This window comes from Chelmon rostratus, chromosome 12, assembly GCF_017976325.1.
Source record: "Chelmon rostratus isolate fCheRos1 chromosome 12, fCheRos1.pri, whole genome shotgun sequence".
NCBI lineage: Eukaryota > Metazoa > Chordata > Actinopteri > Chaetodontiformes > Chaetodontidae > Chelmon > Chelmon rostratus.
This window is the reverse complement of record NC_055669.1, coordinates 13,373,817-13,401,767: the sequence shown is the minus strand read 5'-3', so window position 1 is coordinate 13,401,767 and position 27,951 is coordinate 13,373,817. Positions and strand designations below refer to the sequence as shown.

At 47.9% G+C, this 27,951-nt stretch overlaps 1 protein-coding gene across 1 annotated transcript; it reads left to right on the top strand.

The window, feature by feature from the left end:
- On the top strand, positions 1 to 27,951 carry ptch2 (patched 2). The gene is made up of 23 exons (XM_041949220.1): positions 1 to 503; positions 2,111 to 2,303; positions 11,283 to 11,472; positions 11,576 to 11,645; positions 11,740 to 11,831; positions 14,302 to 14,410; positions 14,501 to 14,587; positions 14,713 to 14,834; positions 15,815 to 15,962; positions 17,025 to 17,156; positions 17,240 to 17,395; positions 17,518 to 17,610; positions 17,706 to 17,831; positions 18,654 to 19,041; positions 19,156 to 19,680; positions 20,250 to 20,392; positions 20,549 to 20,729; positions 20,837 to 21,117; positions 22,537 to 22,674; positions 23,202 to 23,344; positions 26,366 to 26,771; positions 26,882 to 27,446; positions 27,639 to 27,951. The coding sequence occupies exons 1-23, from the start codon at positions 357 to 359 to the stop codon at positions 27,671 to 27,673; spliced, it is 4,470 nt and encodes a 1,489-aa protein (XP_041805154.1). The 5' UTR covers positions 1 to 356; the 3' UTR covers positions 27,674 to 27,951.

The following is a 27,951-nucleotide window of genomic DNA, read 5'->3' as shown; positions in this document are numbered from 1 at the left end:
GCGAACTTCTCCAAATGTTACCGCTACGGGATCGGAGTTAGACTTGACACGGACGGCTCAGACATAGGCTGCTACTACTACTACTACTACAGCTACTACTACTCCTCTCTGAGACGTCGTTTCACTAACTTTCGGGACGAATGAAGACTGAAGGATCTATACGGATTTCGGCGCATAATGTTGGGATGGAGTTTCGAGACTTGTTTGGCTCCAAGGAAGACTAGAAATCGTTCCCCTGACTTGTCGCCGGCGGTGCTGGATGCGCTCTCCGTCTATGTTGGATTATTGTCGCTTTTTCTGAACTCGCACCGATTCTCCGCCGCTTCGCTCAGCGCCCCGTTCCCCCTCTTTGGACTATGGCCTCGGATCGTGGGGTCCCAGGGGCCGGCGTCTATGGAGATTTACCCCCGAGTTATACGCGCTCCCAGCCGCCTGCGAACCCAGACCTACTCCGGAGACCCAGCTACTGCCACGCTGCTTTCGCACTTAAACAGATCTCAAAGGTGACACAATGCTCGCAGTATAGCGCGGGTTTCCTATTAAGGCAGCTTTCATTCAGTCGGCGAGTGTGAATGAAAAAGCCCTCAGAGGCAGCTTTTCATTTAGCCGTTATCTAATCGGGAGTTGAGGGCGCATGTGGGACTGTAGAGTAGGCTGAGGCAGCAGCTCCCTAACCGGGGTCCGGGGACCACCAGAGCTCCCCGTGGGAGTCGAGATCAGGAGTAGTTCAGATAAATAGTTTATAGCGACTACAGTGTAAAAAGTATCTCCAGGCTTTGATAAAGAGAAGTTTGTACTTTGTGTTTACGAGGACAAAACCTCCTAGAAATCCGTGCTTGCATGACATCCTGGATCCCGCTGGAATAAAGTGATAACAAGCGTCTTCACATTTGGCAGCACGTTAACTTTCTGTTTGTTTGAATGGGCGCTTCATTCATTTTGTTGTTGTTGTTGTTGTAGTTGTTGTTAAAGCCACCGGGAGGGAGCGAGGCTCTGCTCCGTCTCCCCGGCCGCGTTGTGCGTGTGTTCTTGGCTTTGCGCAGGCAGCGGAGAGCGCACTGGCCCGGGGTCTGTTTGGAAATGTGGTGGGTCCTGTAAAGGAATTCACTGATTGAGTTTGATCTGACAAAGCATCTTTGGACCGCCCGGATGCTTGGACGCGTTTCAGCGCTGCTGAGAGAAACCACAACACCAGCGCAATGTCCTCTGCAGCAGTGACATTTGTAGCGCCCGGGACGAGTGGCTGGCCCCTAATATAGAGATTCAGACAGTTGTGTTAAAAATAAGAGGAAAAAGATGTGCATTGTAGATTACTGCAGAGAAACAGATGTCAGCTGGAAGTCTGCTTGTATCTGGCTCAGTCTGTTGGTATTTATTAGTTAAAAGTGATTGAACAAGGCTTCTATTTAGCTGCAACACTAATATCTGCTCAACAGCAGGGCACAAATGGTGATAGCTTTGTAATATACACTCACTAAAGATCAGGTTCATACAAATCATCATATAGAGGGACACTTTTCCATGAGACAGCTTTCCTCTGAAACTGCAGCTATACTCTAAATTGTCACCATTCCTGTAGCTTCATGAAGTCGTGGGCTTGTTCTGCATGCATGAAAGTTGTGTTTTTTCAGCGCTTGTTTGTCTCTTTCTCTGGATTCTGGAAGGAAAAAACCTCCAGGAACTATTTTCCCTCAAAGCTTAGTAGTAGTGCAAATTATTGCCACATCTGCGCTGATTAACTCATCTAAAATCCTGCCCCGGGTCTGGACTGAGCTCAGGCGACAGACATGAGGTTTTAGCAGGAAAATGACAGCTCGTGACAGCACTGGCATCAAATCTGTGGTTAGCCAGTTAGCACCTGAACTTGTCACCATGTTATACAAAGCTAAGAAAGACACCTCTCTCTGAATATACACTTATCCAGTGTCTTGGATGTAAGCTGTGGCTCAGCTTTAGATTTCTAAATCCATCACACTGAGACACAAATAGAGACACAAGCTATGAAAGTTGCCTTTTATTGACAGTTGTGCAATGGTGCATTATTTATGTGTGGAAACATAGTAATAATAATACTGTCCTTTTCTCGCCCTCCCTCCTGCTTCGAATCCAGGGGAAGGCGGTAGGTCAGAAAGCTCCTCTGTGGATCCGGGCGAGGTTCCAGGCCCTCCTGTTCTCTCTGGGCTGCCACATCCAGAGGCACTGTGGGAAGGTCCTCTTTATTGGACTCTTAGTATTCGGGGCTCTGTCAGTGGGACTCCGAGTCGCAGCCATCGAAACGGACATCGAACAGCTATGGGTGGAAGGTGAGTTTAAGATGTCTCTGTTCATCTCGTGGGAGCAAGGTTCTTTGTGAAGCAGCAACACAAGCCAAACTCCGGTATTGACACAGTTTCTCACTAATCACTTATCCCTCAGCTGAGCCGTCATCCTGCAAGGTCAGTCTCAGGCTCGTGGTTGGATTTACTGACTTTCTGCTCAAAATAGTGAGCTGGGGGCATTTGCACATTTTGATGAGCTTGTTTTCTTTCCCCGCTGGGCTTGAATGACAACGGTGGCTGGTGGGAAGATGCAGGGTGGCCATGTGAGTGTCATCTCAGTGCCATGGGAGGGCACTAGGTACTCGGTGACTGACTGCTTGTCTGGCTCAAATCCTGACTTCAACAGCGACAAGGAACATGACTTGTGGGAGCTGCTTTGAAGCTGTTGGTCCGGATGAAAGCAGCTTGCAGATCGAGTATTAGCACAGTAGCTCTGTTTCCTGTATGTAGTGGATGTGTGTATGTTGTGTTCTGCAGGCTCAGTGTTGTTTGCTCGTGTCTGTTCATGTCTTAATAAGTTACAGTTTACCTGAGAAACCCAAACACATCTGACTGGGCTGCACTACAATACTATCTCTCCCTGTCATGCAGATACTATCTTCCACTTGTCCTAAAAGCATGACTTTGTTTGTGGCTCTACACCCCCCCACTCATTCTGTGCATTTTAGATGTAGGTTATCTGTACATTTTCAGGGGTAGAGGCAGCTTTATTTGGTTTTTCACACTGGCCAAATTCCTTTTAAACCCCCAGGCTTTCAGTGCCGGGGCTGATCCCCGCAGCAGATGGACTGTGTGAATGGTTAGCCATCTTTGAGGGCTCTGACCCCTCCCCCCCTCGGCTCCCTGTGTGGTCCCTAACTATTCTTGGATTCCATTCAACAAGAGGCAAGCAGGCAGGCAGGCAAGCAGGCACCACCTCCCTAAACCCCCCCTTCTCCTCCTCCTCTCCTCCTCACAAGAAGAGAAAATATAAGTGAATGCAGCTGAAGTTTACCCACCTGTTTTGCACACTCTAAAAGCGCTACAGCAGTTGGTGAATATAAACAGACTCTATGGGGTTTTTTAAGCCCACCGTGTCACCAGAGGACGGGGACAGGCGGCTCCCGCAGGAGCTGTGTGGAGGTGTTGGAGAAATCCCACACTGCTGGTGTCAGGAGAAGTGTTTGGAGGCTGTTCGCTTCACTCGCACAGGAATTTAAACAAGCTCCTGTATCAGGCACAATTAATAAAACAACACAATCTCTGTAAATTGGTAGCCCAAGGTTGCAAAAGCCTGAATTTTGGTCCAAAAGCCGCCAACAAGAGTCTGAATTTGCACAGTCTCCTTTTTCTTTTGGTTTCATTCTGGTTAGTGTAAAGCTTCAGGATTACCTCTTGAGCTAATTGGCAGATCCATCTCTTAAAGGAGATGTTTAGATGTTTGTGTGCCAGTTGTTTTGCTGTGGGATTGAGAGAGTTCAACGGTGTGTGTGTGTGTGTGTGTGGGGGGGGGGGCTGAAAAGGAATGCTGTGCCTTTAAGAGGCAGTGGCTATGTTTCTAAAGTTTCTGCCTGCCTTGTTTCCACCAATAGCCCATTGACAAAGCTGCTAGGGCCTCAATGGAGAGTAAAGTGGTTCGGTAACAAGGAGAGGTTAGTTCTCCCTCTGTCTTTCTCTCTCTCTCACACACACACACACACACAAACACAGAAGAAACACACACACACATGCACTATTGTACATGAGCCAGACGAGGGAGGAATGATATGCTCTCTAATAAGACAGCTGATTTCATATAAAGGCACTCAAAATATTTTTCTACATTAGTTGCTAAGTTTTATTGGACTGTTGTTGTGTATGTATCTTAACTTGGAGGAAATTGAATTTCTAAATGCATAGCTGCAAGTCTTTTCCCTCATATTCCAGCGATCTTACGAAACAAGCTCTTCCAGATTGCAGCACAAACAAAGCTCTCACACTCTAATTTGTTCTAATTTGTTCAGAATAAACTAGCTGCAAATTCACGCCGTACGTGTTAACGCTGCCATGAGGGTGTGAGCTGTGTGTGTGTGTCAGTGTGTTAGGGGCATATGCTTCCCATCATATATTCATACTAGAGGCTGCCCCCACACTACCCACACACACACACTTGTCATCTTTGCCACCTTTGCTGCGCGCAGCTCACTGAGCCGTCTGTCTGCCCGCCCGAATTTCCTGACTGCGTGCCCGTCTGTCTGCCTGTGCTTTGTGTATGTCTGTTTATATTTCTACCTGTCTGTCCGCCTGCTCTGTGAAGTCAGGCCACCAGGGCTTTTTTAATTGCTTCCTCCCTCCTACAGCACCAAAACACTGTGAAGCAGAGCACAGCAGTGCAGTCTGGAGAGAGCACACAGACAGAGAAAGACAGAGTAGGGTGGCAGGCGAAGTTAGTTCCTGCGTTCCCCAGCAGAAACACTTCCACTCTATCTGCTCCATACTGACATGGCAGCCTTTACTCGGGTCTTTCTGCTTTGCCTTAAGGATTCTTGCGCATTTGCATGGAGGACACGCAGCAAGAGAGTTAATGACGCCTTCAGTCCTCACACCTGTGTTGGTGAGAATAAAAGGCCCAGTATCAGGGTGTTTAGTCTGACAAGGGGATTAAGGACTATTTGTGGCTTACTGCTCAGTCACTGAGAGAATCTGAGACAGACATCGCCCATCAAAATACCTGAAATTACTCACACAGGTCTTCTTTAGTGGTCACAGAATTGGATAGTTTTAGTGTCTACAGATCTGAGGGATGACTCTGCATGGATGAACACCATGTGAAGATGCTTTCTTTATCATTTAAAGCAGCTTACATTATAGTTCTTTCATTCCCAGATTTCTGTCATTTCACTGTGAATGAAGTTTTCGTTCTGTAAACACACATTATGCTGGTGTGTATGGTTTATGCTTGTACAGCCTGCTCACCTTTGAGCGTGTGAGAGTGGGTGTGAGCTGGGCAACGTGTGACCCTGTCTATATTGTCCAGAAGCAGAAAAGAGAGAGATCGTAAAAGATAGGTGCAGGAAGAAGAGGAGGATGAGAGGAGACAGTGGGGGATGGGGCAGGAACAGGGTGGAAGGTTTATGGCTGGCTGACACTTTTTTTTTTTTGCCCGTGTATTCGCCTGTCTCGCTTGAACAAACATGAAAAGCGTGAGACTGTCTCACCATGGAGGACTGCGAGAGGGTGTGTAGTTTCTTGCTTAAGCTTGAGTTGTTGTTGGTTTTTTTAATTCAAATCTGATTTCTTTTTGTTGGGTAACTTTACAAAGGCCCACTCGAAAAGCTTCTTTTGAGAAAGGGAGGAAAGAAATGGCCTCCATGTAAAAGCGGTGGTGTTTACTCTTAAATTAACTAAACTCATCCTTCTTGGCAGAGTTTGGGTGAGGCATGACAGACATGTACACATACTCAAGCTGTCCAAATACGAGTGCAGCGAGACAGGGCCTATCCGGATAGCAGGCGCACCACATGTCCCATAAAGAGGCCATGTAAAAAGAGGATAGGAAAGGGGGAGGTAAAGACCATACACACTCCATATAGCATGAATGCACAGACACTGAAGTGCTAGCGTAGCCAGCTAGCAATGAATTCAGAGGGTCTTTCGCAGATGTGAAGAGGCCAAGAAACAGATCGAGCGAGAAAGAGCAGAGAAAACACGTTGGAGTTTGCGCAAATGAGCGAATGCACACGTGGGCATTTCTGTGTTTGGAGCAGTTTCTCTAAACAAACCTCAGAGCGGCACAGCAGGTAAATGCTATAATTCATCGGAGCGCACACAGCGCCCCAGTTCAGACAGAGAAAGGGAGCTCTATGAGGCATTATTGGAGGTGAATAGTGCGCGGTGGTGCCCCAGCTAGATAAATAAACTCCCAGCGCTCAGGGCCCAGGACCTCACTGGTAGAGAGAACAAACAAGACCAGAGTCAACCTGGGTCACTTCTAAATGTTTATTTCACCCCCTCCTTCCCGCCATCCTTCAATCCAAGTTTCCCTCATTCCATCCCCTTTTTCAGCATCCCCCCCACCCCGACACACACACTCTTTAACAGTGAGACCAAGACCACCCCCCAACAAATAAACACAGATTGAGCAGCTATAGACACATGTGCATATGACAGACACATGGCTTTTTGCTTCCACAGAATGGGGAACACACGCGATGCTCCCTGCCCTTCTTTTTCATGTTTTAAAACAGAAGTCATATGGACTGAAGTTTAAGCCACATTTGCAGCAAATTTGGTGGCAAAAGCTTGCATATAAAAAAACAGTCAGTCTTTGCAACACTTAATGCAATATACGGAGAAAGGCTGCACTGTGACTGGAAACAGGATAATGAAAACTCAATCAATATAGTGTGGCACCCTTTCTTCCCCAGCTGAAGAGCAACCTTTGTCTTTGGTCTGCGCGAAAATAAAGCGCCACCAGTCACCTCAGAGTTTGCACCATTTGCCTCCGTCTTTGCGCCGCGAAAGTATAAAAAGTAAAGGGAGAGGGAGATGGAGAGAGACTGAACATTTTCTTGGTACTTGGGAGGGAAAAAAGAAATGGTTCTCGGGCTCAATAAATTCATTTCTCGTCTGAATGAGACCAGCAACGTGGAAAAATTTTGCCTTTCAGGCAGGGATGAATGTATGTTTCAACCACACATTAAGCAGTATTAGCGGTCAGTGGAGTGTCTAATGTGACTATTTTTCACAGTGGCCAACTCTGCCCATGATTAGCATAATTAGCAGAGGCAAGCCTATACATATGGAAATAGAAAGTGCCTAAATGCCAACCCTGGTGGAAATTTATGTGTGGTGGCTAACACCACTGGCACATCTGAATAGAATGTAAGTGAAACTGATTTTTCATGTTGTTTTCGCTGTTTTATCCTGTTTTTAAGGTGTGAGCTCAGGGTGGCTGTTTTTCGCGATGATGGCAGCTGCAGGATACACACACTAAAACTGATCAGTTTTGTTTTCTCATGTTCACACATTAATTAGGATTTTCCCCCTCCTGAAATAATACAGCTGTCTTTGACGATTAATGAACAGATACAGCGTGCGCGTGAAGACAAAAACGCACACAGACTCACACGCACACGCACACACTGTATTTCTATAGGTAAGATACCAAAGTGCCAGCTTCTCTTTCTTGCCCCCAGCCTCACCCTCCCACAGCCAACTCTGGCATTGTTTTACAGGCTGGGAAAGTTTTGGTCCATTTGCTTTTGTTGAGAAAAAATGTCCCCTCTTTATATTATTCCGCTGTTTGTTGGGAAACATCTGAAAGAAATTGAAGGGTTGAATGACAAAAGGTTGTGCATTCAGTCTTGAGCTGCTGTACTGGAGGATTGTATGGAGGAAAGGCCCATCTGCTGGGGGCAGCCTGCTTTAGGCGGTGCCCTGGCTAGGGAATGCCATAGGGCAGGGCCGGGCTGAGGACCCAAAGTGGGGCACAGTCCTGATTCTGGTGGGTCCACATGTGACAAAAGGACCAAGATGTTTTCTTTTTTATTAATGCTGGCTGCCAGGGCAAGAGAATGAGTTTTATTTGGCTCTTTTGCTGAAAATCAAAAGAAATAAAAGACCTCTATTGGAGTGAGAAAAAGTAAGTGATGGTTAAAGGACGGCAGCCAAGGGATAGCTTTCTGTCTCTTTTTATATTGTTGCTAATCTGTGGTGGTCACAACCCTCTTTCCCTTAAAGCTACCTTTTATTAAAGGAGGTTCTGTATAGAAATCAGCTTTTTTTCCCCATTTCTCTTTGCATGGTCATGCTGTGTGAATCAGAATACGGTAACTTCCAATGTACTTCATAGCACGTAAAAGCATATATGTCACTTTCAACCCTCTTCGTCTTGGGTCTTCCTCCATAGCAGCGTGGGGCCTTTCAGAGGCCCCCTAATCCAGCTAATCTACCACACTGAACTTTGAAGGTGGCCTGGTCTGACCTAGCATGGCCTGGAACTGGGACTAGGCCTGTAAGCCAGGAAAACATAATAGAAAAGACTAGCAAAGACTAGAATAGAATAGAATAGAATAGAATGAAACAGAGCACTTAAAAGGTGACCTTGCCTCTGTCCTAGACGCCAGATGTGAGGCAGCACATATTTCACCGAGTTAGGGGATTCTGGGTCTTCGGCTTCTGGGGATGGAAGGGTCAGGTGGAGGGGAAGTGACTGAGGTTGGTGGAGACAGGGTCCAGTGTTTACACCGGCACACACACACACACACACACAGTATGTATGTATTGACACACTGACACAGACGTTATATTTGTACACCCACGGCCATGAAACCATGTCAGTGCTTGTTATGACATTTCTCATTCGCTTTTCACTTTCCCAGTGTTGTAACTGTTGTGAAAGTGCTTTTAGTGGTGAAGCTAGTAAACGAATTCACATGTTGAACCCAACAGTGCGTGGTTGTTTGCTAAAATTTGTAAGATGGTGGTTCAGTCTCTCAAAAACACCCAAAGAAAGAACTGCGGATGTGATTTAGAAGGAGTTGTGATCATTTGTGATCTCCTCTCTCTCTTTTTTCCCCATTTTTCATTTCATCGTGTTGCCAAACACGGACTAATAATTCATGTTAGAAGATTGCTCGTGTAATAAAATTACCAGCCGCTGGGGTGTTGAAACCCCAGCTTCCACACTCAAAGGCGCTTTCTTCCCAGGGTGGGAAAATTTCCGGGAACTGTCTCTTTAAGGCTGTGTGGAGCGCAGGCTGAGGGCAGGGAGAGGGTGGGGGGGGGGGTGGGGTGGGGGGGGATTGAAGAAAAGAGTGAGAAAGAGGAAGAAGGAGAAAAGGAAAAAGAGGGAGGAAAAGGAGAAGAGAGACCAGATAGAGAAGAAAGACAGACAAGAGTGGACAGGACCGGTTCCTTCTGGAGCGAGCGGGGAGCTGAGCAGAGCTGAGCCTAGCAGAGTAGCTGCGAAGCTCGGAGTTGGGTGGTTGGGGCCGGACCAGGGGTTGAGGAGAGAAGGCGAGAAAGAGAGAGAGAAGAGAGGACTGGCTGCCTGGGTGGTCCAGATGGGAGGAACGAGACACAAATAGCTATAATTTACTTCAGGAGGCCTGTAATTACAGAGCCAGAGTCTCTTCGAGCCACCCAGTTCCTGTTGGGATCAAAACCCCACACTGCAGAGGTTAACATACGAAATGTCAAAAAGGGTTTAACAGATGTCAAAGAGGTCCGCGAACGGAAAGGCTTTCATTTTGTAGTAGCCCTTTTTGATTGAAAATCTGTGTGGCGAGGAAACGGAGCGGAGACGTGGGGAACTTAAGTGAAAATTGTTTAATAAAAGTCAAATAAACTCAAAGAAGCAGCACTTTAAAAAGAATAGTCTCCAAAAGTCTTGTGGAATTATCCTACACTGTTTTTGTTGCGGTTCCCTCGGAATAAAAGCTTTGTGAAAACTTGTCGACTTTAAAGGTTTTGTAGGACCAGATGTGCAAAGGATATCCAAGAAGAACATGTCACATTTTGAGTTTTTCTTTTTCTTCCTGGGATGCACCGAGCCAGACGCTTTAAAAAAAAAGTCACTCTTGACTGCAAATAAACGAGGTGACCTTATATTCTCAAGCCCCTGCGTAGGTAATTAAAGCCTTGAAAGCGAAGCCTAGAAATATTGGACTGCGTCTCCGAGGCCCAGAGTTTCTAACCTGATCTCACACTTTCGCAGCGTAGGCTGAATAGTTTGTTTTTTCTTTTCTCCACATCAATTATAGGAGCCTGCTCCGGGCTGGGGGAGGTGCAGAGAGAGCGTGGGGGGAAGAGAAGTGAGTGAAAGAAAGGGAGAGAGAGGGAGACAGACGGAGGGAAAGACAGAGGCAGGAGCTGTTGGGAGGGTGAGAGGAATGGATGCAGGCAGGGTCGAGTGCAGCGAAGGGAAAGTGAGTAAAAGAGTGATGAGAGTTAGAATCAAGAAGGAGGTAGCCCTCGTTTCCAAACCACCACCACCTCCCCCCCATTCTCTCCCCTTCCCTCCCTCTCTTTCTCTCTCCGGGGCTGTCATGTAGTGGGACAGCGAGAGGGGCAGACGGGCCCTCTGTGATCCAGCGCGGCATGTTTCATGTCCACTTGGCACAGGCACAGATCCCCCAGGCTGGCAAACTCTTTTCAGGGCAACCTCCTGTAATTAGGGGGCTGGAGTCTACCGCACAGCACAACATAGCTCTCTCTCCCTCTGTTTTTTTTTCATCCTCATCCTTTCTATCTCTTTTATGTTCGTCAGCGCCGCTGACATCCATATTTATCTCCCCGTGAATCTATTTACCTTGCTTTATCTACTTGTATCTCCAAGTTCTTTGATGTCTTTGGTTTCCAACTTCTGCGTGCCATATCAACACCACCACTGCCTCTCGCCCCTTTTCCATGTCTTCTCTTCTTCTTTTCTCTTGGAAGGCCTCCGTCTAGTGCCAAAAACACAGTGTAATGATGTAGTTACGGTCAGCTTACCTTTACCTAAACTCCCTCAAAGGTGGGCGCAGTCTATAAAGACCGAGAATGGCGAGCCAACGGCTCATCGTGATCTTTTCTCGCTAATTCAAATTCTCTCTGTCGATGTATATCTGCTGGCCCGAGGAGCGTGGCAGAGGGTTCTGGGGCATCAGGAGGCTGGTTTTCCGAACTAACAGGGCACATCTGTTTCGCAGAAGGAGCCAATGAGAAGCTGTATTACTCATTTCTCTTGGCCAGACACTGGCTTGTGTGAAGTGCCTTCAAAACCAACACTGGCGAGGGCCAAGGGCGTTGGTCGATATATGTGTGTGTTCTTGTGTAAGTGCGTGTGCATATATGCACACACGCAACACGCTTTGTTACAGGATCCAAATGTGTGCATGCTGTAAAGAAATTTCTGTGCTAGTATATGAATAATAGACAGTATCTATCTATCTATCTATCTATCTATCTATCTATCTATCTATCTATGTAGTGTTAATTTATCCTTTATTCTTTGTTTTCTAGCTGGCAGTCGGGTGAGCACGGAGCTTCGCTACACCAGGGAGAAGCAGGGAGAGGAGTCAGTATTTACCTCACAGATGCTTATCCAGACCCCCAAAGAAGAGGGCACCAACATTCTTACCCAGGAGGCTTTGCTGGTTCACATGGAAGCTGCCTTGTCCGCCAGCAAGGTCCAGGTGTCGCTGTTTGGAAAGTAGGTGGACCGCGGACATGTGATGTGAAAAAGCTTCTTGTGCCGGCAGCACTTAAAGGTGTAGATTATTAATTATTGCTCATTTTGGATTTCTCTCTTGCAGATCATGGGATCTTAACAAAATATGCTATAAATCAGGAGTCCCTATTATAGAAAATGTCATGATTGAAAGGGTAAGTCCAGTACAAATTGATTTTTTAGTCTCATACTTGCATGTTTCCCCTCTGATTTGTGAAGTGACGCTTCCTTTCTATTTCCTGATCCCAGATGATTGACAAGCTATTCCCCTGTATGATAATCACCCCATTGGACTGTTTTTGGGAAGGGGCCAAACTACAAGGAGGCTCCGCCTATTTACCGTAAGTCTTGGAATATTTGACACAACATTTTTTTTTTTTTTTACGTATTAAAGCATTTCATAGAAAGACTTGGCTCTCCCTTTGCTGTCATTGCTTCCATCTGAGTTGCGTTGCAGACTTTTGGAGGGGTCTGTAACTTTTAACACATGCTCGATGGAGACATACAGTTGGGCTTTCAGTAGTCTGTCAGTGGGTGCTGTGACTGACAGCAGCGGTCAGTAATAGAGTTCTTTTAGGGCCCAGAGAGGGACCGGAGGGGGGTGTCCTGACAGAGAAAAGCAAGCAAGGGAGGGATGGAGAAAGGGAGAGAGAGGAGATGGCTGCAGCAGCAACTGGGTGGTGGGTTGGTAGAACGGAGGGCGGGGAGGTGGCGGCGGCGGTGGTGGTGGTGGTGGCAGGGGAGCCCTTTGGGTCAGACAATGGTAAGCATTCTTTCAGTTTACGAGTGAGTGTCCATCAGTGCAGGGGCCCCGGAGGAGGGAGGGGGACCGGCTTTGTCAGCTCACGGCTAACACTCGGCATTCTCATGGTAATGCCCCGGGCTCCCAGCTCCCAAGTTGTCCAACAAATAAAATGGGCAGTATTCAAGCCTCAAGTCCCTCGAGAAAGACAGAGAGAGGCTACAAGACGGTTAACAGTGGAGTCGGGGCGTATTTGGGCATTTGCGGATTTTCTCTCCTTTTTCAGGACAAAGTTCTCTTGAGAAATTGAGTCACTCAAAGAGGTTTTTTTTTTCGTCGTCAGAAGTGATATTTCAATTGAGTCCTTAGTTTATAAAAGATAGTTTAGATCATAGCAGATGTTTCTTTGCAAACAAATTATTTGTTTATATTTCTATCCAGAGCTGACAGCAGTATGTTGCATGACAAGCCAGCACACACAGAAACAAACACAAGTTTCCCATCCTTAGCATCTCCCAGTTGGCTTGTGTGAAAGCAGAGCGACAGAGAGGGAGAAAGGGCTCTTTGATGATTCACACATCTTCCAAGTATTCCTGTAAATCACACAAAGTGTTCAGCATCTGTTGTTATTTATTCAATGTTTTTTATTCTTTTTTTTTTTTCCGTGTGGAGCTGTGAAGGGGAACTCGCGGCGGTCACTGAGGCCTGTGTCCCCCGAGTCAGCTTCTGCTTCACTTCAGCTCTGGTTTTAAATGAAAAAAAAAAAAAACAGAGAGAGTGTGAGATAGAGAGAGAGAAAGGAGAAGAGGGAGCGAGGCAGATTGGGAAAGAGAGTGAGGGAGAGGGAGTGAGAGAGAGAAAAAACTTGGGAGAGAACAAAGAGCAGCAATCTATGAAAAAACAAAAGCGCCCAGGCCCGGTTCACTCAAGCAAAAACTAGCTGATAAAGGAGTGTGTCTTTGCGAGCAGCAGCAAAAAGGGACCCTGGTATGTGGCAATAGGAGAGGAGCTCTCTTCATGAGCCATTGGAGGGAGATTGGGCCCAAAGTTGAGACACTTTGGGATTCTTTTATTTCCCCCTCATTCTGCCTGTCTTCTTTCTCACTTTGTCTCACTGCAGAAAATGTCCACCCAAAGTGTTTCCTTGCACGGAATCACTAAAACTTACCAATAATGGCGGAATTTTACTTCTTCTTCATTACTACTTCTTCATTTTTTTGCTAAAATATATTTCTATCCAGAGCTGACAGCAGCTCTGGATAGACTGTATTTTAGCAAAAAAATGTCACGTGTAAGAAGCTTCTGCCATTGTGTGGATAGAAAACAATTCTTTCCTAGTGACATGTATATAAAGAAAGCCAGAGCAGCAGATTTAGCTCTGTATTGATGCTCACTTATTGGTCAATACACTTCAGATAGACATTCGTCCCATCAGCAAGTAGACTAGAAAAGCCAAAAGCATGAAAACTGTTCATTTCAAGACTTTACAGTAGATTACCTTAACTTAGACATAAATGTAGAGCAAATTATGAATTCTCTTAAAGAAGGCAGTACAGGTGAAGCTCAGAATTTGGTTCTTCGTTCGTAAACATCAGACAACAAACAGTGTGAGAGTCCTCCCCTTTGCTTCTCCTTTCATGCCTCACCTACAGTATTTCCCTCCCATCCATGCTCCCAGCCTCTCCCCTTCCCTCCCTCCTTATCAAGACGTTTGGGAGGCAGAGGTAATCGTTATGACTCAGTGCAGGGCATTGACGAATGGAATAGAGCAGGCAGCCTCCGTGCCTTTTCCCCGGGCATTGTGGCAGCGTGAAACAGGATAATAAACGCTATTTTATCCTGTATCTGCAGCTAGCCTCCTGCATAGCCCGGCACCATGAGGGAGAGAGTATTAAACTCAGCTGAAAGGATCGTAGTTTTTCTGCTTGCAGTGAAGATTAGCAGGAATGCAAATCCATGCAGCCTTGCATGCACATAAAGTGATAAAGGTTATTTTACAGTTTGGTCTTTTAAGTTCTTGTCGAATGTGTTTGGTTGAGGTTCCTCATAATGTATCTTCTGCTCTGCAGGGGTATGCCAGACATCCAGTGGATGAATCTAGATCCAGTCAAGCTGATGGAGGAACTGAGTCAGTTCACTTCACTGGAAGGGTTTAAGGAGATGTTGGACAAAGCCCAGGTGAGACACGCAAAAACACATTGCTCATCGCTCATCTAGTGGCATGTTTCTTTTCAATATACTGAGGTTTTTGTAACTCTGATTCCTTAGGTGGGACATGCCTACATGAACAGGCCATGTCTAGACCCATCAGACCCTGACTGCCCCCTCAGTGCACCCAACAAGGAGCAAGGAGAGGTAAACTCACAGTTCAGTCAGTATATACAACAAGGAGCTACAGGTAGATGAAAGCAGCGCTCAGAACTGCGGAGACACCTGACATATTTCTGTGTTTTTTCGTCCGTTCCTGCTTGTCCATTTAGAGTCCTGACATTGCTGGACGTCTCCAGGGTGGTTGCCATGGTTTCAGCCGGAAGTTCATGCACTGGCAGGAGGAGCTGATCCTGGGAGGGCGGATCAAGAACAGCCAGGATACTCTGCTGAGGTGTGTGTTTATTAAGACTCCGCAGTGTCAACTGATGTTGCAGTGCAACGGACGTTGCACTTTTCTTAATGGAAGATGTGAGGATGTGTGTGTGTGCGTGCATGTGTGTGTGTGTGTGTGATCACTGCCAGCCGAGCAGTCAGCCCATCAGCTTGTGAGCCGCCGTGACTGTGGAATCTGCGTAACCCCCAATAACCCAACAGACACATGCTAGGAATGCCTTGTTCCGAGAGGGATCGGTTTCCTGCGTGACCCCGTTCCAGGATAGGCCAATTAAAGATGATTGACAGCCACATAAAGCCCCCTGCCCTCCCTGTTACACATTTGTTGTGTAAGGGACCAAAGAAGATGATGATATAGAAAAGGGGGGGAAACTCTTTTCTCTCTTTTTCCAGAGTTTTGTTTTTTCCCCATTGGCTTCAGCTGGATTTAAAAGCATGGCCAATACAAATGGAGTGACAGCACTGGGTCGGAGCCCAGATCATGACCCACAAAGGCCCAACAGGGCCTTGAATGAAAGAAGATTCCAGTCCCATCTGCAAGAGCCACACTTACACTCGGGCGTGATTTATGATCATTTCTTTCACATTTTGAGCAGCGCTGCTGCTCGCCGTGGCTGTGCCAAGAAAACCTGAGGACATCTGGGAGCGCAGCCGAGAGACCGGCAGACAGACAGACTAGATAACACCTGCTTTTGGCTGTTTACACTGGCAGACAGACAGGCAGGCAGGCAGGCAGGCGGACAAATCCTTGAAGGAACGGCACCTGCCTTCAGCCGTTCACAGAAAGGCACGTTCCTGTGTAGGTGAAGGGATACCAAGAAGATCTAAACAGTCTGACTGGATGATTTTTAATGTGCTAGTTGTGAGATGGATGATGCAGTTGAGCTTTCAACTCCACTCAGCACCCAATAAAGCATGTTTGCAAGGGGAGCCAGACGTCTCTGATGTGTCCTAAGCTTACATTTGTGTGTTTTGCAGCGCGGAGGCTCTCCAAACCATGTTCCTGTTGATGAGTCCGAAGCAGCTGTACGAGCACTTTAAAGACGACTACGAGATCCACGACATAAACTGGAATGAGGAAAAGGCTACCGCCATCCTCGAGTCCTGGCAGAGGAAGTTTGTGGAGGTGCGGAAACACACACACATTTCATCTTCATTCAAATGCTCACATACGTGCACACGCAAATAAAACGAACGCACACATACAGCTGAGCAGAAGTACAGATTTTTATTGTAGCCACCAAGAAGGAGGAGGAGGAGGAGGAGAAAAACGAGGAGGCATTTCCTTGCAGTCTTGTTTTGCTTTGCTCACACACACACACACACACACACACACACACACACTGCATGGGACTTTCTCTGCAGTGTCTGAATTCCATCAGTCTTCAGCTCCCTTGTAAAGCGAATCACAGGGCAGACCAGGGCAGTAGGTGTGTGTGCATGTGTGTGTGTGTGTGTGTGTGTGTGTGTGTGGTAGGCCAGCCATCCCTCTCTGTCAGAGCCCTAGTTATAGGAACAAGCTGTTGCTGTGATAGCTGACACCCACCACGGTGAGGGTAAGCAGAGAGGGAGGGAGGGACATGTGCGAAGGAGGAGGGGGAACAAAACGTAAACTGCCAGAGGTGCATTAAAGAACAGGGACTTATCTATTTGAGATTGCCGACGATGGCTGAATGCGGACAGGTAAACAGCTCGGGGAGCTTTGGTCCGCTCACGGCACAGAGTGGAGAGGGGAGCCTCCTGTGGGCCATGTGATCCCATCCCTTTCACCTTTGACCTCACAACCTCTGGCATCTGTGCTCATTACTCCTCGGCTGTCATACATACACACACACTCACCCACATGCTAGCACATGTAAGAACACACACGCATTCGCACTGACTTTCACACACATTTCAAAGGCACGGGGCGCTCTCGCTGTTAGAGGGCCCTAAAATATGAGGGTGGGAAGTGTGCTTTCATGTGCAGCTTGTGTTCCTCAGCATTTCAGCCCCTCCGAGGTGTTGCAGTACATGGAACTATGACTCCTGTTCTTTTAGCATCTTTGTTTTGTCAATCTTATTCTTAATTGTGTTGGCAATGTGCTGAAAAATGCATATTTTGGTGTATTTTTCCTCTTTTATGGATGGCAAATTCCCCCAATATTTAGTTGTACTTATTGCTGATTAATTGATCTTTGTCCCTCAGGTGGTCCACCAGAGTATCCCAGACAACTCCAGCCAGTCCATCCACGCTTTCTCCACCACCACCCTCAATGACATCATGAAATCCTTCTCTGATGTCAGCGTGATTAGGGTGGCCGGCGGATACCTGCTCATGGTGAGCATAGTGATGGGTTTGAGTCAATCCGTTATGATGGAATTTTACCGTGAAATAACTAATATTGAATGTCTCCCCTCTAGCTCGCTTATGCTTGCGTGACCATGCTAAGGTGGGACTGTGCCAAGTCCCAGGGGGCCGTGGGGCTGGCCGGGGTGCTGCTAGTGGCTCTGTCGGTGGCTGCAGGACTGGGTCTCTGCTCCCTGCTCGGCCTCTCCTTCAATGCTGCCACCACACAGGTACAACACAAAGGCAACTGCTTACATTCACTACGCTACATTGCGGGGGGTCTTTCTTTGATTTAAAGCCCATTTTGATGACGCACACTTCAAATGTTCATTCTGACCCTTTCCCATCCCAGGTGCTTCCCTTCCTGGCACTAGGGATTGGTGTGGATGACATGTTTCTGTTGGCTCACTCCTTCACCGAGGCTGGAAGTAACATCCCCTTTAAGGTACCTTTAAGACACCCCTCTCCTCTCCTCTCCTCTCCTCTCCTCTCCTCTCCTCTCCTCTGAACGCTATGTGTGTGTGTGCTTGTGTCTTAAAGGAGCGGACAGGAGACTGTTTGCGTCGCACCGGCACCAGTGTGGCTCTGACTTCCATCAACAACATGATCGCCTTCTTCATGGCCGCCCTCGTACCCATTCCTGCTTTGCGAGCGTTCTCTTTGCAGGTATGTTTTGCACACACGCACGGCCTCGCATGCCCGCGCACAGACATAAACACGCGTACAGAACCGCACACCGAGAGGCCCGAGGCTCCTTTGAAAACGAAAGAGATAACTTAAAGAGAGGTGACACTTGTTCAGAGCGAGGAAAGTCTTTGTTCCGGGTTTTATTGCCGCCGCACCTACAGGGCCAACATTTTTTTTTCTGTGTGCGTGTCTCTGCATGTGTGTATATGTGCGTGTGCATGTGTGTAGCGGGGAATAATCACAGCGAAGAGGGTGATGAACAGTCAGAGAGAGGCAGACAGAGAGAGAACGAGAGGGAGAGGGAGGGAGGAGTGGATCAGTATATCACTGGCCCGTCAAGGCGGTTTGCTCTGATCTGTGACTAACTGTGGGTGGTCTGAAACACACAAGCACGCACACAAACACACACACATGAACGTACACACACTGGAAACCACAGCCAGTTAGAATGTCAGCTTCAGGGGCTGGGGTGAGTGAAGGGTGATGGTTTTGCTCAGGCTCGCAACATATATATTCCCTCCCTGCTCCTTTCTCTCAGTCTTTCTCATAGTTCTTTTATTCTGGCACTCTTTTCTTTCTTTTCTCTCTCTGTCTCTCCCTCCCTCTCCCCGTCTGGCTCGCTTAGTATTCCTGGCTGGTGATTTAGAGTAAGGCTTTTCTTTACTTTCTAGGCTGTGGTCTGACATGCTAAAGAAAAAAAGGAGCCCTGACTCTCCCCAGCTGGGGTAGGGTGTCTGTAATTTCACATACTCTCCTCTGTCTTTTCTCACGTTGTTTTTCTCTTTGTATTTCTCCCCCTAGGCGGCCATTGTGGTCGTGTTTAACTTCGCCATGGTGCTGCTCATCTTCCCTGCCATCCTCAGTTTGGACCTCCACCGGCGCGAGGACAAGCGCTTGGACGTCCTCTGCTGCCTGTACAGCCCCTGCTCCGACCGCGTCATCCACCTCTCTCCGCACGAGCTGTCAGACGCTGGAGAGCAGCCGCACACGCCCACGACACCCACGGCGCACACGCACCAGTACACGGCGGGATCGACAATCACCACCAGCACCCAGATCACCACCACAGTGCAGGCGTTCACGCAGTGTGACGCAGCGGGCCAGCATATCGTCACCATCCTACCACCTACCTCACAGATTTCCACCAGCCCGCCGTCCATCATCGTCTGCCCCACTTCACAGCCTCAAGGTAATTAAAGCTGCATTCAGTTTCTGACAATTTTGTTTAAAGCGACCGCTGAAGGTTTTGAAGTAAACCATGAAGCCAAAACACTAATTTGCTGTTTGTACTCCCTTCCCCTAGCCATCACACCTTCCCCCACCTCCACCTCTGTGCCGGACCCCTACGGCTCCCAGCTCTTCACCCCTACCTCCAGCTCCACGCGGGACCTCCTAGCCCAGGTGGAGGATTCCAAATCGGGAAAGAAGTGCGTCCCTCTCCCCTTCCTGCACTGGAACCTTTCCAGCTTTGCCAGGGAGAAATACGCCCCTCTGCTCCTCAAGCCCAAAAGCAAAGCCATCGTGGTGGTTCTCTTTCTGGGCCTCCTGGGCCTCAGCCTGTACGGGACCACCATGGTGCATGACGGCCTCTACCTAACCGACATCGTGCCACGCGACACCAAGGAGTACGATTTCATCGACGCCCAGTTCAAGTATTTCTCCTTTTACAACATGTACCTGGTGACCATGGATGGATTTGATTATGCGCGGTCGCAGAGGCTGCTGATCCAGCTGCACAACGCCTTCAACTCTGTGAGATACGTGGTCCGAGACAGCGACGGCAAACTGCCCCGCATGTGGCTGCACTACTTCCAGGACTGGCTCAGAGGTACAAATTCAGGCTCAGTAATGTTATTTCTTTGAGTGAGTCAGGCAATAAGTTAGCGTCTGTCCCCCTGGGGGTTTTGATAATGATGTCAGAATCCGGTAGAGGGTGCAACAGGTTTTTTCAGGTGTGACAGGAGTGAATGGATGTGTGTGTGTGTGTGCAGGGGTGAGAATGTGCGAAAGGTGAGTGAAAGTTCAGCCAGACTGTTTACCCCCATCCACCTGGGCTCAGGGGTGGTGCAGTAGATAGGCTTGGGTCATGGGTTATCTTTGCATGTGGCTGTGTGTGTGTGTGTGTGCGTGTGTGTGTGTGTGTGTGTGTGTCCTCAGGCTAGGACATGTCAGAGGCCCAGTCAGGAGGAAGTGATAGCTAACAGGTCAATCAGAGCCAGCTGGAAAAAAAAAGAGATGGAATGGGAAACTTGATATTTCATATTTTCAACATCACTGCCCACATAGACAGACATGCGGGAAAACACCTATAATTTTATGATTATAGAAATCATAATAGTTATAAATGACAGCCAAAATAATCCTTTCTTTTCTCTGTGTGTTTTACCTCACACGCAGGTCTTCAGGCTGCTTTTGATGCTGACTGGCAGGCAGGCAGGATTACCTCTGACAGCTATCGTAACGGCACAGAGGACGGAGCGCTGGCGTACAAGCTCCTCATCCAGACCGGTTCCAAGAAAGAGCCTTTTAACTACAGCCAGGTATGTCCAAGAGCCGCAAGAAGTACTTTAAAACAGAATCCACATGTCAATGTTTCTGTGTGGCATTGTGGACAACTGCATTATCAGCTGTCTTTTTTACAATTCATTCTGACAAAAACTCAGCTGAATTTTTGAATTTTTGATTGTTTTTTCTAGCTGACTTCTCGTCGGCTGGTGGATGCAGAGGGCTTGATCCCCCCGGAGGTGTTTTACATTTACCTGACAGTCTGGGTCAGTAATGATCCTCTGGGCTATGCTGCCTCCCAGGCCAACTTCTACCCCCATCCTAGAGAGTGGATTCACGACAAGTACGACACTACAGGGGAGAATCTGCGCAGTGAGTATCCTGTCTTGTACACATTGTTTTTGCCATTTTGGATTCAGCTGAAAATGCCTTGCAGTACAAACAGCAAACGATCTGATCTCACCTTTCCTCTTGTGCAGTCCCAGCTGCAGAGCCCCTGGAGTTTGCCCAGTTCCCCTTCTACCTGAACGGCCTTCGGCAAGCCGGCGACTTTGTGGAGGCCATCGAGAGCGTGCGGGCCATCTGCGACGAGTTTAGCCGCAAGGGCGTGTTCAACTACCCTAACGGATACCCCTTCCTGTTCTGGGAGCAGTACATTGGCCTCAGACACTGGTTCCTGCTGGCGATCAGTGTGGTGCTGGCCTGCACATTCCTGGTCTGTGCGATTCTGCTGCTCAACCCCTGGACTGCCGGCATCATTGTAAGTCAGCCAGTTTGCCCTACGACTCCTCATCCTCCCTGGTGCTCTTCTTTTCCACCTTTGCCTGTTCCCGCCTTGCATTTTCCACCTTGTGCTACCTCAGCAACATCATTAGCCCCTTCCTCCCTCTCTTCTTCCTCTCACTTTCTTCTCACCCTTCTCAGCACAGCTCAATAACGCTGTCTAGGGGGCCCCCCTGTCTCCGCGGAGGGCCAGTACGCACACACACACACGGGGACCTTTGTCATTCTAATGTAGGCTGGGCCAGCCTTAGAAAAGGAAATGCAAAGGAGCAAGAAAGGCTTTGCCCTCCTGAAGCCTCTACCTCCAACTCCCTCACTGCTTTTGTCAGAGGGAGAGGAAGAGACTATGGACAGGACAGATCTGCCCAGTTGCGACCTTGGCCTGCTCAACCCATCCATCAGGGATATGTGTGTGTGTTTGTGTGTGTGTGTTTGCATGTGTGTGTGTGTGAGAGAGAGAGAGGGAGAGAAAGAGGCAATCTCAATGTTCAGCGGTTGGAAAACATTTCACACACAAGCTGGTGGGACCGGTGGTCCTTAAGGCCCCCCCGAACCCACACACACATACACAAATCCACATATCCCCGACCATTCAGGGGGCTGGAGTGTAGCGCAACAACAGTGCCAGTGTCAGTTGGAATGTGTTTAATTTCAGTCGCAGTCCCTAGCAGCACTGATTGAGACAGCAGCACAGCACAATGTTCACAGACAGACAGAGAGAGAGGCACAGCTACATGCATGTACGGTTTCCAAGCATCAGCCTGCCTGTGAAGGTTTCGCCCAGCCGGTATGTGGTCGAGCAGTAAAACGGCTTTTATCATTTCCAATTTAACCGTGCCCCGGCTCGGAGCCCCTGCCGGGATCAAAAGCTCCTGTTGGCCATGGAGCGTTTTCTCCTTCTTGTTTTTGAAGACTCGTTCTTGCCGTTTGTGTTGCGGTTTACAGTAACATCATACGTTTGCTGTTATAAGATGTTTGTGAGCCGACAGGCCGCATGACTAAGATGTTGCATTAAATATCGGAAACAATAAAATGAGCAAACGGGCTGCTATCTAGTTAAAAACAAGAGGATTGGTTTTCCACAAACAAATACAGCGTATGAATATGGTGCCCACACTCTGTTGTCTGAGGTGCTGTCAATCATTTCAACCACCTCTGGGAAGGAAGGAGAGAGAGAAGGATGGAGGGAGGGAGAGGGGGAAGGCATTAGCCTCAGGGTGGGTAATTTGATGCCATGTGGTTGAGCTCCTGAGCATAGGGTCAAAGATTGTGTGGGGTGAAGAGGCAAAAGGGCTCAACTCCGCCACTAAAGAAAGACACGTTCACTTTTATTGTTAAGGTGCTTTATTTTTGCCTGATCGCTTGAAAACACCCTCTGTCCACGTCTTCTCCTCAGGTGTTTATCTTGGCCATGATGACGGTGGAGTTGTTTGGCATCATGGGTCTGATCGGGATCAAGCTGAGCGCCATCCCTGTGGTCATCCTCATTGCCTCCGTGGGCATCGGAGTGGAGTTCACTGTACACATCGCACTGGTAAGTTAAGACTCAGCACAAACGAGGAGCACACACATGGATTAACTGTTAGGGGGACTGAGCTCCTATAATTAAACACCTACTTTACTTGAAACCTGATGCTTTGGTCTGACTGTTAAATACATAGTACACACTGACATGTGACCACGTGAGACTGAAAATCACAAGTTCTACGTGCATTTACCTACCTCAGGGAAGATTTATATTTAACCAGTAATTCTTTTTTTTAATTACCGATTAAATGTATTTTTATTGCTACAAGGACAATGATGCAAGAAAAAACGTTTGTTGTATTAAAATCGGTGCAAAGCACAGACTCCTGTGGCTTACTGCCTGAAATGGAAAGCGATAAAGGTAAAATACGTGTGATTAAAGATTTACTAGGAAGCTTGTGTAGCCTAGTGATCCCCAACAAAGCCAAATGCAGGAATTCTGAGGCATGCCAAGCTTCGCCGCAAGCACAAGTTTTGTGTGATCGGCAAGATTTCCAACTCACTTCTCCTCTCCGCCTCCCCCCTCCGCCGCAGGGCTTCCTGACAGCGATTGGCAACAGAAACAAGCGCTCCGCAGTGGCTCTGGAGCACATGTTTGCCCCGGTGGTTGACGGAGCGATCTCCACGCTGCTGGGCGTTCTCATGCTGGCAGGGTCAGAGTTTGACTTCATCATGAGGTGAGATGCTGTGTGTGTGTGTGTGTGTGTGTGTGTGTGTGTGTGTGTGTGTAGCCATGTATGTGCGTTTGACAAGTGCGTGTGAGAGAGTGGCAGCACTCACTCGGCACCCACCACAGCCCATTTGTCACCCCCAGAAGAAGCAGTGTTTTGGTTTTACGCCATTGGTGTGTGTGTGTGGAGCCAGTTGTCTAGCCTCACTTGGGGATGGGAGAAGGCCTTGTGGGGGGTCAGCAGTGCATGCAGGTGGAAATGTTATACCCCTATTTATGCACACACACACACACACACTGTCACAAATATGCACCTGGTTCTGTCAATCTGGGAACACACACATCCGTCTGCCCCAACCTCAGAGCACAACAAATGGGGAAAACATCAAGGGTGCGTAGCAGCTGCTCGTAAACATGGAAGTGTTCTGCTACCCTCCTGGGTGATGTCTCTCGCTCTCTCTCTCCTTCACACACACACACACACACACCCAAGGGAATCTGTAAAAATTCCTATCATCCGTTTGGCATTCTCTCCCTCCATGTTGGGTGCCGTAATAAAAAGTGGAGCTAAATTTGAACTGGTCAGCCAGTCAGATGGTCTGAAGCCCACCAACAGACACCACTCATCTCTGCATGTGTGTGTGCACGCACACGTAAATCGTGTGTACTCATGTGTGCGTGTGTTTTCTACCACTGTTTCATGGTCAGAGTGGAAAAAAAGGCGAATAGCTCGATGTTTTTCAACCGAATGTGGTCCGGGCCCAAACCCGAAACCACAACCTTGAGCTCACAGACTGCAACAGGCCTCCATGACATAAAAAGCACAGTTTTCCTGCAGGAATGGAGACAGAGGCAGAGTGAGAGCGAGAGAGGAGGAGAGGCTTCCTTGCAAGGGTATGAGGTCCTGGTGGGATGGGTAGATGGATGTTAGACGAACAGATCCTCCACAGTGTTGGACTGGGAAGATAAAGAGGTGTAGAAAGAGAGAAAATTGAGAATGAACTAGAAGTAGTACAGGAAGAAGAAAGCATCGTTTTCCTTCTTTTCTCCCATGGCTGCTTGAGCGATCATTTATGGGGGACGGGTGAGAAGAGAGACAGAAGGGCCTAGCATCTCTGTTGGAGGTCTTGTTTAGCTGTAGCTGTAGCTGTGGTCGGGTGAATGGGGCAAGCCAGAGCTGGCTAGCTGGGGAGTAGCATAAATATACTGCTGTAAACATCTCCTGGCCTTGTATTGCACTGAATAAACAGCGAGCCTGATTCAGCTCTGCTCGGAGTCCCCACATACACACTCACGCAGCATGCATGCACACAAGGACACACACAAGGAGAAATGCACATACGTACAGGCATGTAAACACTTAGGCTGTCTTTCTCACACACGGCTCCCCGGGCCCTGACGACGAATGGAAAAGATTACAGTTTATATAAACAACAGAATTCCTAACAGTGAGACACTGTTGGAGGTCCCACCAACGTCTCCCTCTTTCTTTCTGTCTCACTCTTCTCTTGTTTTGTTGTGTTTTTTTTTTTTTCACCGCATATAAACGCTGAAGTGTAGTTTTGGAGCAAAACAAGAGCTCCAAAACGGAGGCCGCGCTGCGCCGTAAACACGACGCTGACCTGTTTGTGATTCCGGCGTCTGCATGGTAATATGCTTTAACTCAATAAAAGCCTACAGATTAAATATCTGCGTGTGGTTTAAAGACGGTCATGGTTCGAGCAGACGGCAAGAAATTGAAAATATCTCCCTGAAGTGCTTTGTCAAAAGTGGTTAGGATGACATGTGTTATGCTGCTGATAAAGGAAGAAAACAAGGACAGCGGTTTCAGAGGAGGAAGGAAAATATGCCAGAGAGAGTTGGGGGGCATGAAATGGGCGTGAATGAGGGCTGTGAAATCACACCCAACACGCACACCATGAACTTTTCCCTGAAGAGTGACCTTTGTCGGCTGAAGTAGTTGTAATAATCATTGTAGTAGTCCATTCAGAGGAAAGAAGCATGTTTGCATAACACTATGCATCTATCCTGGTTGGCTTTTTTTTTCTTCATTCCAACAATCATTTTTTTCCTCCCTCTTTCTTTTACCTCTTTAAGTCTGGCTGGTGGTTAGCATCTCACTGTCTCTCTCTCTCTCTCTCTCTCTGCTTTCTGTTAGTGTTTAAGTGGAGTCCTCTCTAATTTTCTTGTGGAGCTCTTTCTTGTGGCCTGCCTCCACCCCTGGCCTCCTCAGAGCTCCGCTGAGATGCACGCACACACAAAAAAAATGCACGCACACGCACACACGCACACAGTGTGAGTGCAAAACAGAGCGAGAGAAAGTCTTGTAGCAGCAGCAGTGGAGGCATCAAAGCATGTTTTAGTTGGCCTGAGCAGGGAATCAGATTTGCCCCCCCTGCCTTTGATACACAAACACTGGGCTTTCCCTGACTTCTTCCCCTGAGCTACTTCCCCTCCTCATGTGCCAACTATGTGTGTTTGGAGCCGTGCACGAGCATGTGTGTATGCGTGTCCTCAGCCATAGAAAACATCAGCCCACTTTCGTCACATTAAAAGAAAAATTGAACAGAAAACTGTCAAAAGTTAAACGTCGTCCAGTTCGTGTAAAAGTGTCAGGACTCGTGCTGACGCTCTAAATCCATCTGAACTTTTGCCAAATCCCTAAAAACCTTAAGATGCAAAAAGAAAATAAGATTAAATGGATTGTGGCTCTGTGTGACTGTGAGTAGCTGCACATGCATATGCACTTTCCAATGTGTGTGTGTGTGTGTGTGTGTGTGTGCGTGTGTGTGTGTGTGTGTGTGTACGATCTAACTGATGCAGGCCAAAAGAGGTCAGGCAGACCTGTTCAGTGTAAACACAGAGATGCTTTAGTATTGCCTGCTAAATCTAACTGAGTTAACAGTTAGCAGCCACCACTAGCTAATAGGAAATGTGCGTTCCTCTCATTGCTGCAGTTATGGCTAAATTTGCTGTTTTTTTTCCGGTTCATGTTCAAACTAACGTACCTCATCTCTCCGTCCTTCAGGTATTTCTTTGCCGTGTTGGCCATCCTGACTGTTCTGGGGATGCTGAACGGTTTGGTTCTCCTGCCGGTCCTCCTGTCCATGATGGGCCCTCCGGCTGAGGTCACCCCAGTTGACAATGCCAGCCGCCTGCCCACGCCTTCCCCCGAACCGCCACTGCCACCGCCAATGACCCACCATGGCTACTACACGGGCCACCACAACCCACGCTCATCTCATCAGCAGGCTTTCTCGGAGTCGTCTGACTCTGAGTATTACTCGGAGATGACCACCACGTCAGGAATCGGGGAGGAGGATTATAAGTACTTTGACCGGAGCGCGTACATAGCATCGCACACCAGCGTTCCACCTGCAACATCTCACATACTGCTGGAGGCAAGCAAGAACCCTAGCTTCCCCAAGCTGACGGTATGCTGCATGACCACACACACAAGATCGAGACCCCTTCTGTATGATCAAATGTTTTTCACATTCATGCTTTCCTCTGAATGTTAACGATGAAACTTTATTTGTTGCAGGTGGTTAAGCCGTTCAGAGAAAATGCCGCAGGCACTGGTGGAAGGATAGAACCCCTAAATGAATCTTCCCACAACGCACAGTCGACTCTCGGCTCCCAAGTTACATGCTGGGATGGGAAGAAGCGGGAGCAGCAGCAGGGCCTCCAGAGGCCCCAGGCGCAACACTTGCCCAGCGACAGGGCTCACTTCCCTGGGAGGACTTGTCAAAGTGGGCCCAGGCTGCAGAACAGCAGAGGGCCTCAGCCAAACAGGACTAAAGGGCCGAGCTATAGCAATAGCAGCTCCGCCCTGCCGACGCAGCAAGGCCCCGCTGGGGGCCCCGTTACCATGGTAACGGCCACAGCCTCCGTGACGGTGGCCGTGCATCCGACCTTGCCAGGGGCGGCATACCAAGGCTACATGCATGAAGGTTTTGACACGGACAGCGAGTCGGACTGTTTTGAGGCCGCTAAGAGGACTTGTGGTGACAAAACAAACTTTTCTTCATGTAAGAGAGACTCTCTGGAGCTCCAGGACTTGGAAGCAACGCAGAACCAGACAGAGCATCAGCTCAGCAAGACACAAGGTCAGTCTTGTAGTCCTCTAAACATGCATATTGAGAGCTGACATTTAACCTAAGAACAAATCCAGAAATACATGTTTTTCAATGAGATGATACAACGTCCAGTCTTCATCGCCTTAATTTGGCTTCATTTGCTTGAAAGCCTGTCTAGCAACATCTAACTCCGCTTCTCTCCTCTCTGTTCGTCTGCTGTAGGTGGGTTGAGGATCCAGGCAGCCAAAGATTGCTAGACTCTCTCACACGATCTGCCTTCTCTGGCTGCTTCCCAGAGCACCTTGACGCCCACACGGCGTCACATCACGTCCTGAACTCTCAGCTGTACATAGACTTCACACAAAAAGGAGAGGATTTTATTTCAAGGACATATTAAGTAAAAGAAAAAAAAAAGACGTTTTAAGAATTATATAAATCTATGAGTATATATTTTAATACTAAAAAGAAGGAAGCTATTTAAAAGAGTACTGTATAACTTGGGTATACTCTTGTGTAAAAGGTCAGATGTAAAAGA

Coding starts and splice junctions, on each gene's coding strand:
- ptch2 (XM_041949220.1), top strand. CDS start 357: ATGGCCTCGGATCGTGGGGTCCCAGGGGCCGGCGTCTATGGAGATTTA. Junction 14,411..14,500: donor AGATGTTGGACAAAGCCCAG/GTGAGACACGCA, acceptor CTGATTCCTTAG/GTGGGACATGCCTACATGAA. Junction 20,730..20,836: donor TACAGGGGAGAATCTGCGCA/GTGAGTATCCTG, acceptor CCTCTTGTGCAG/TCCCAGCTGCAGAGCCCCTG.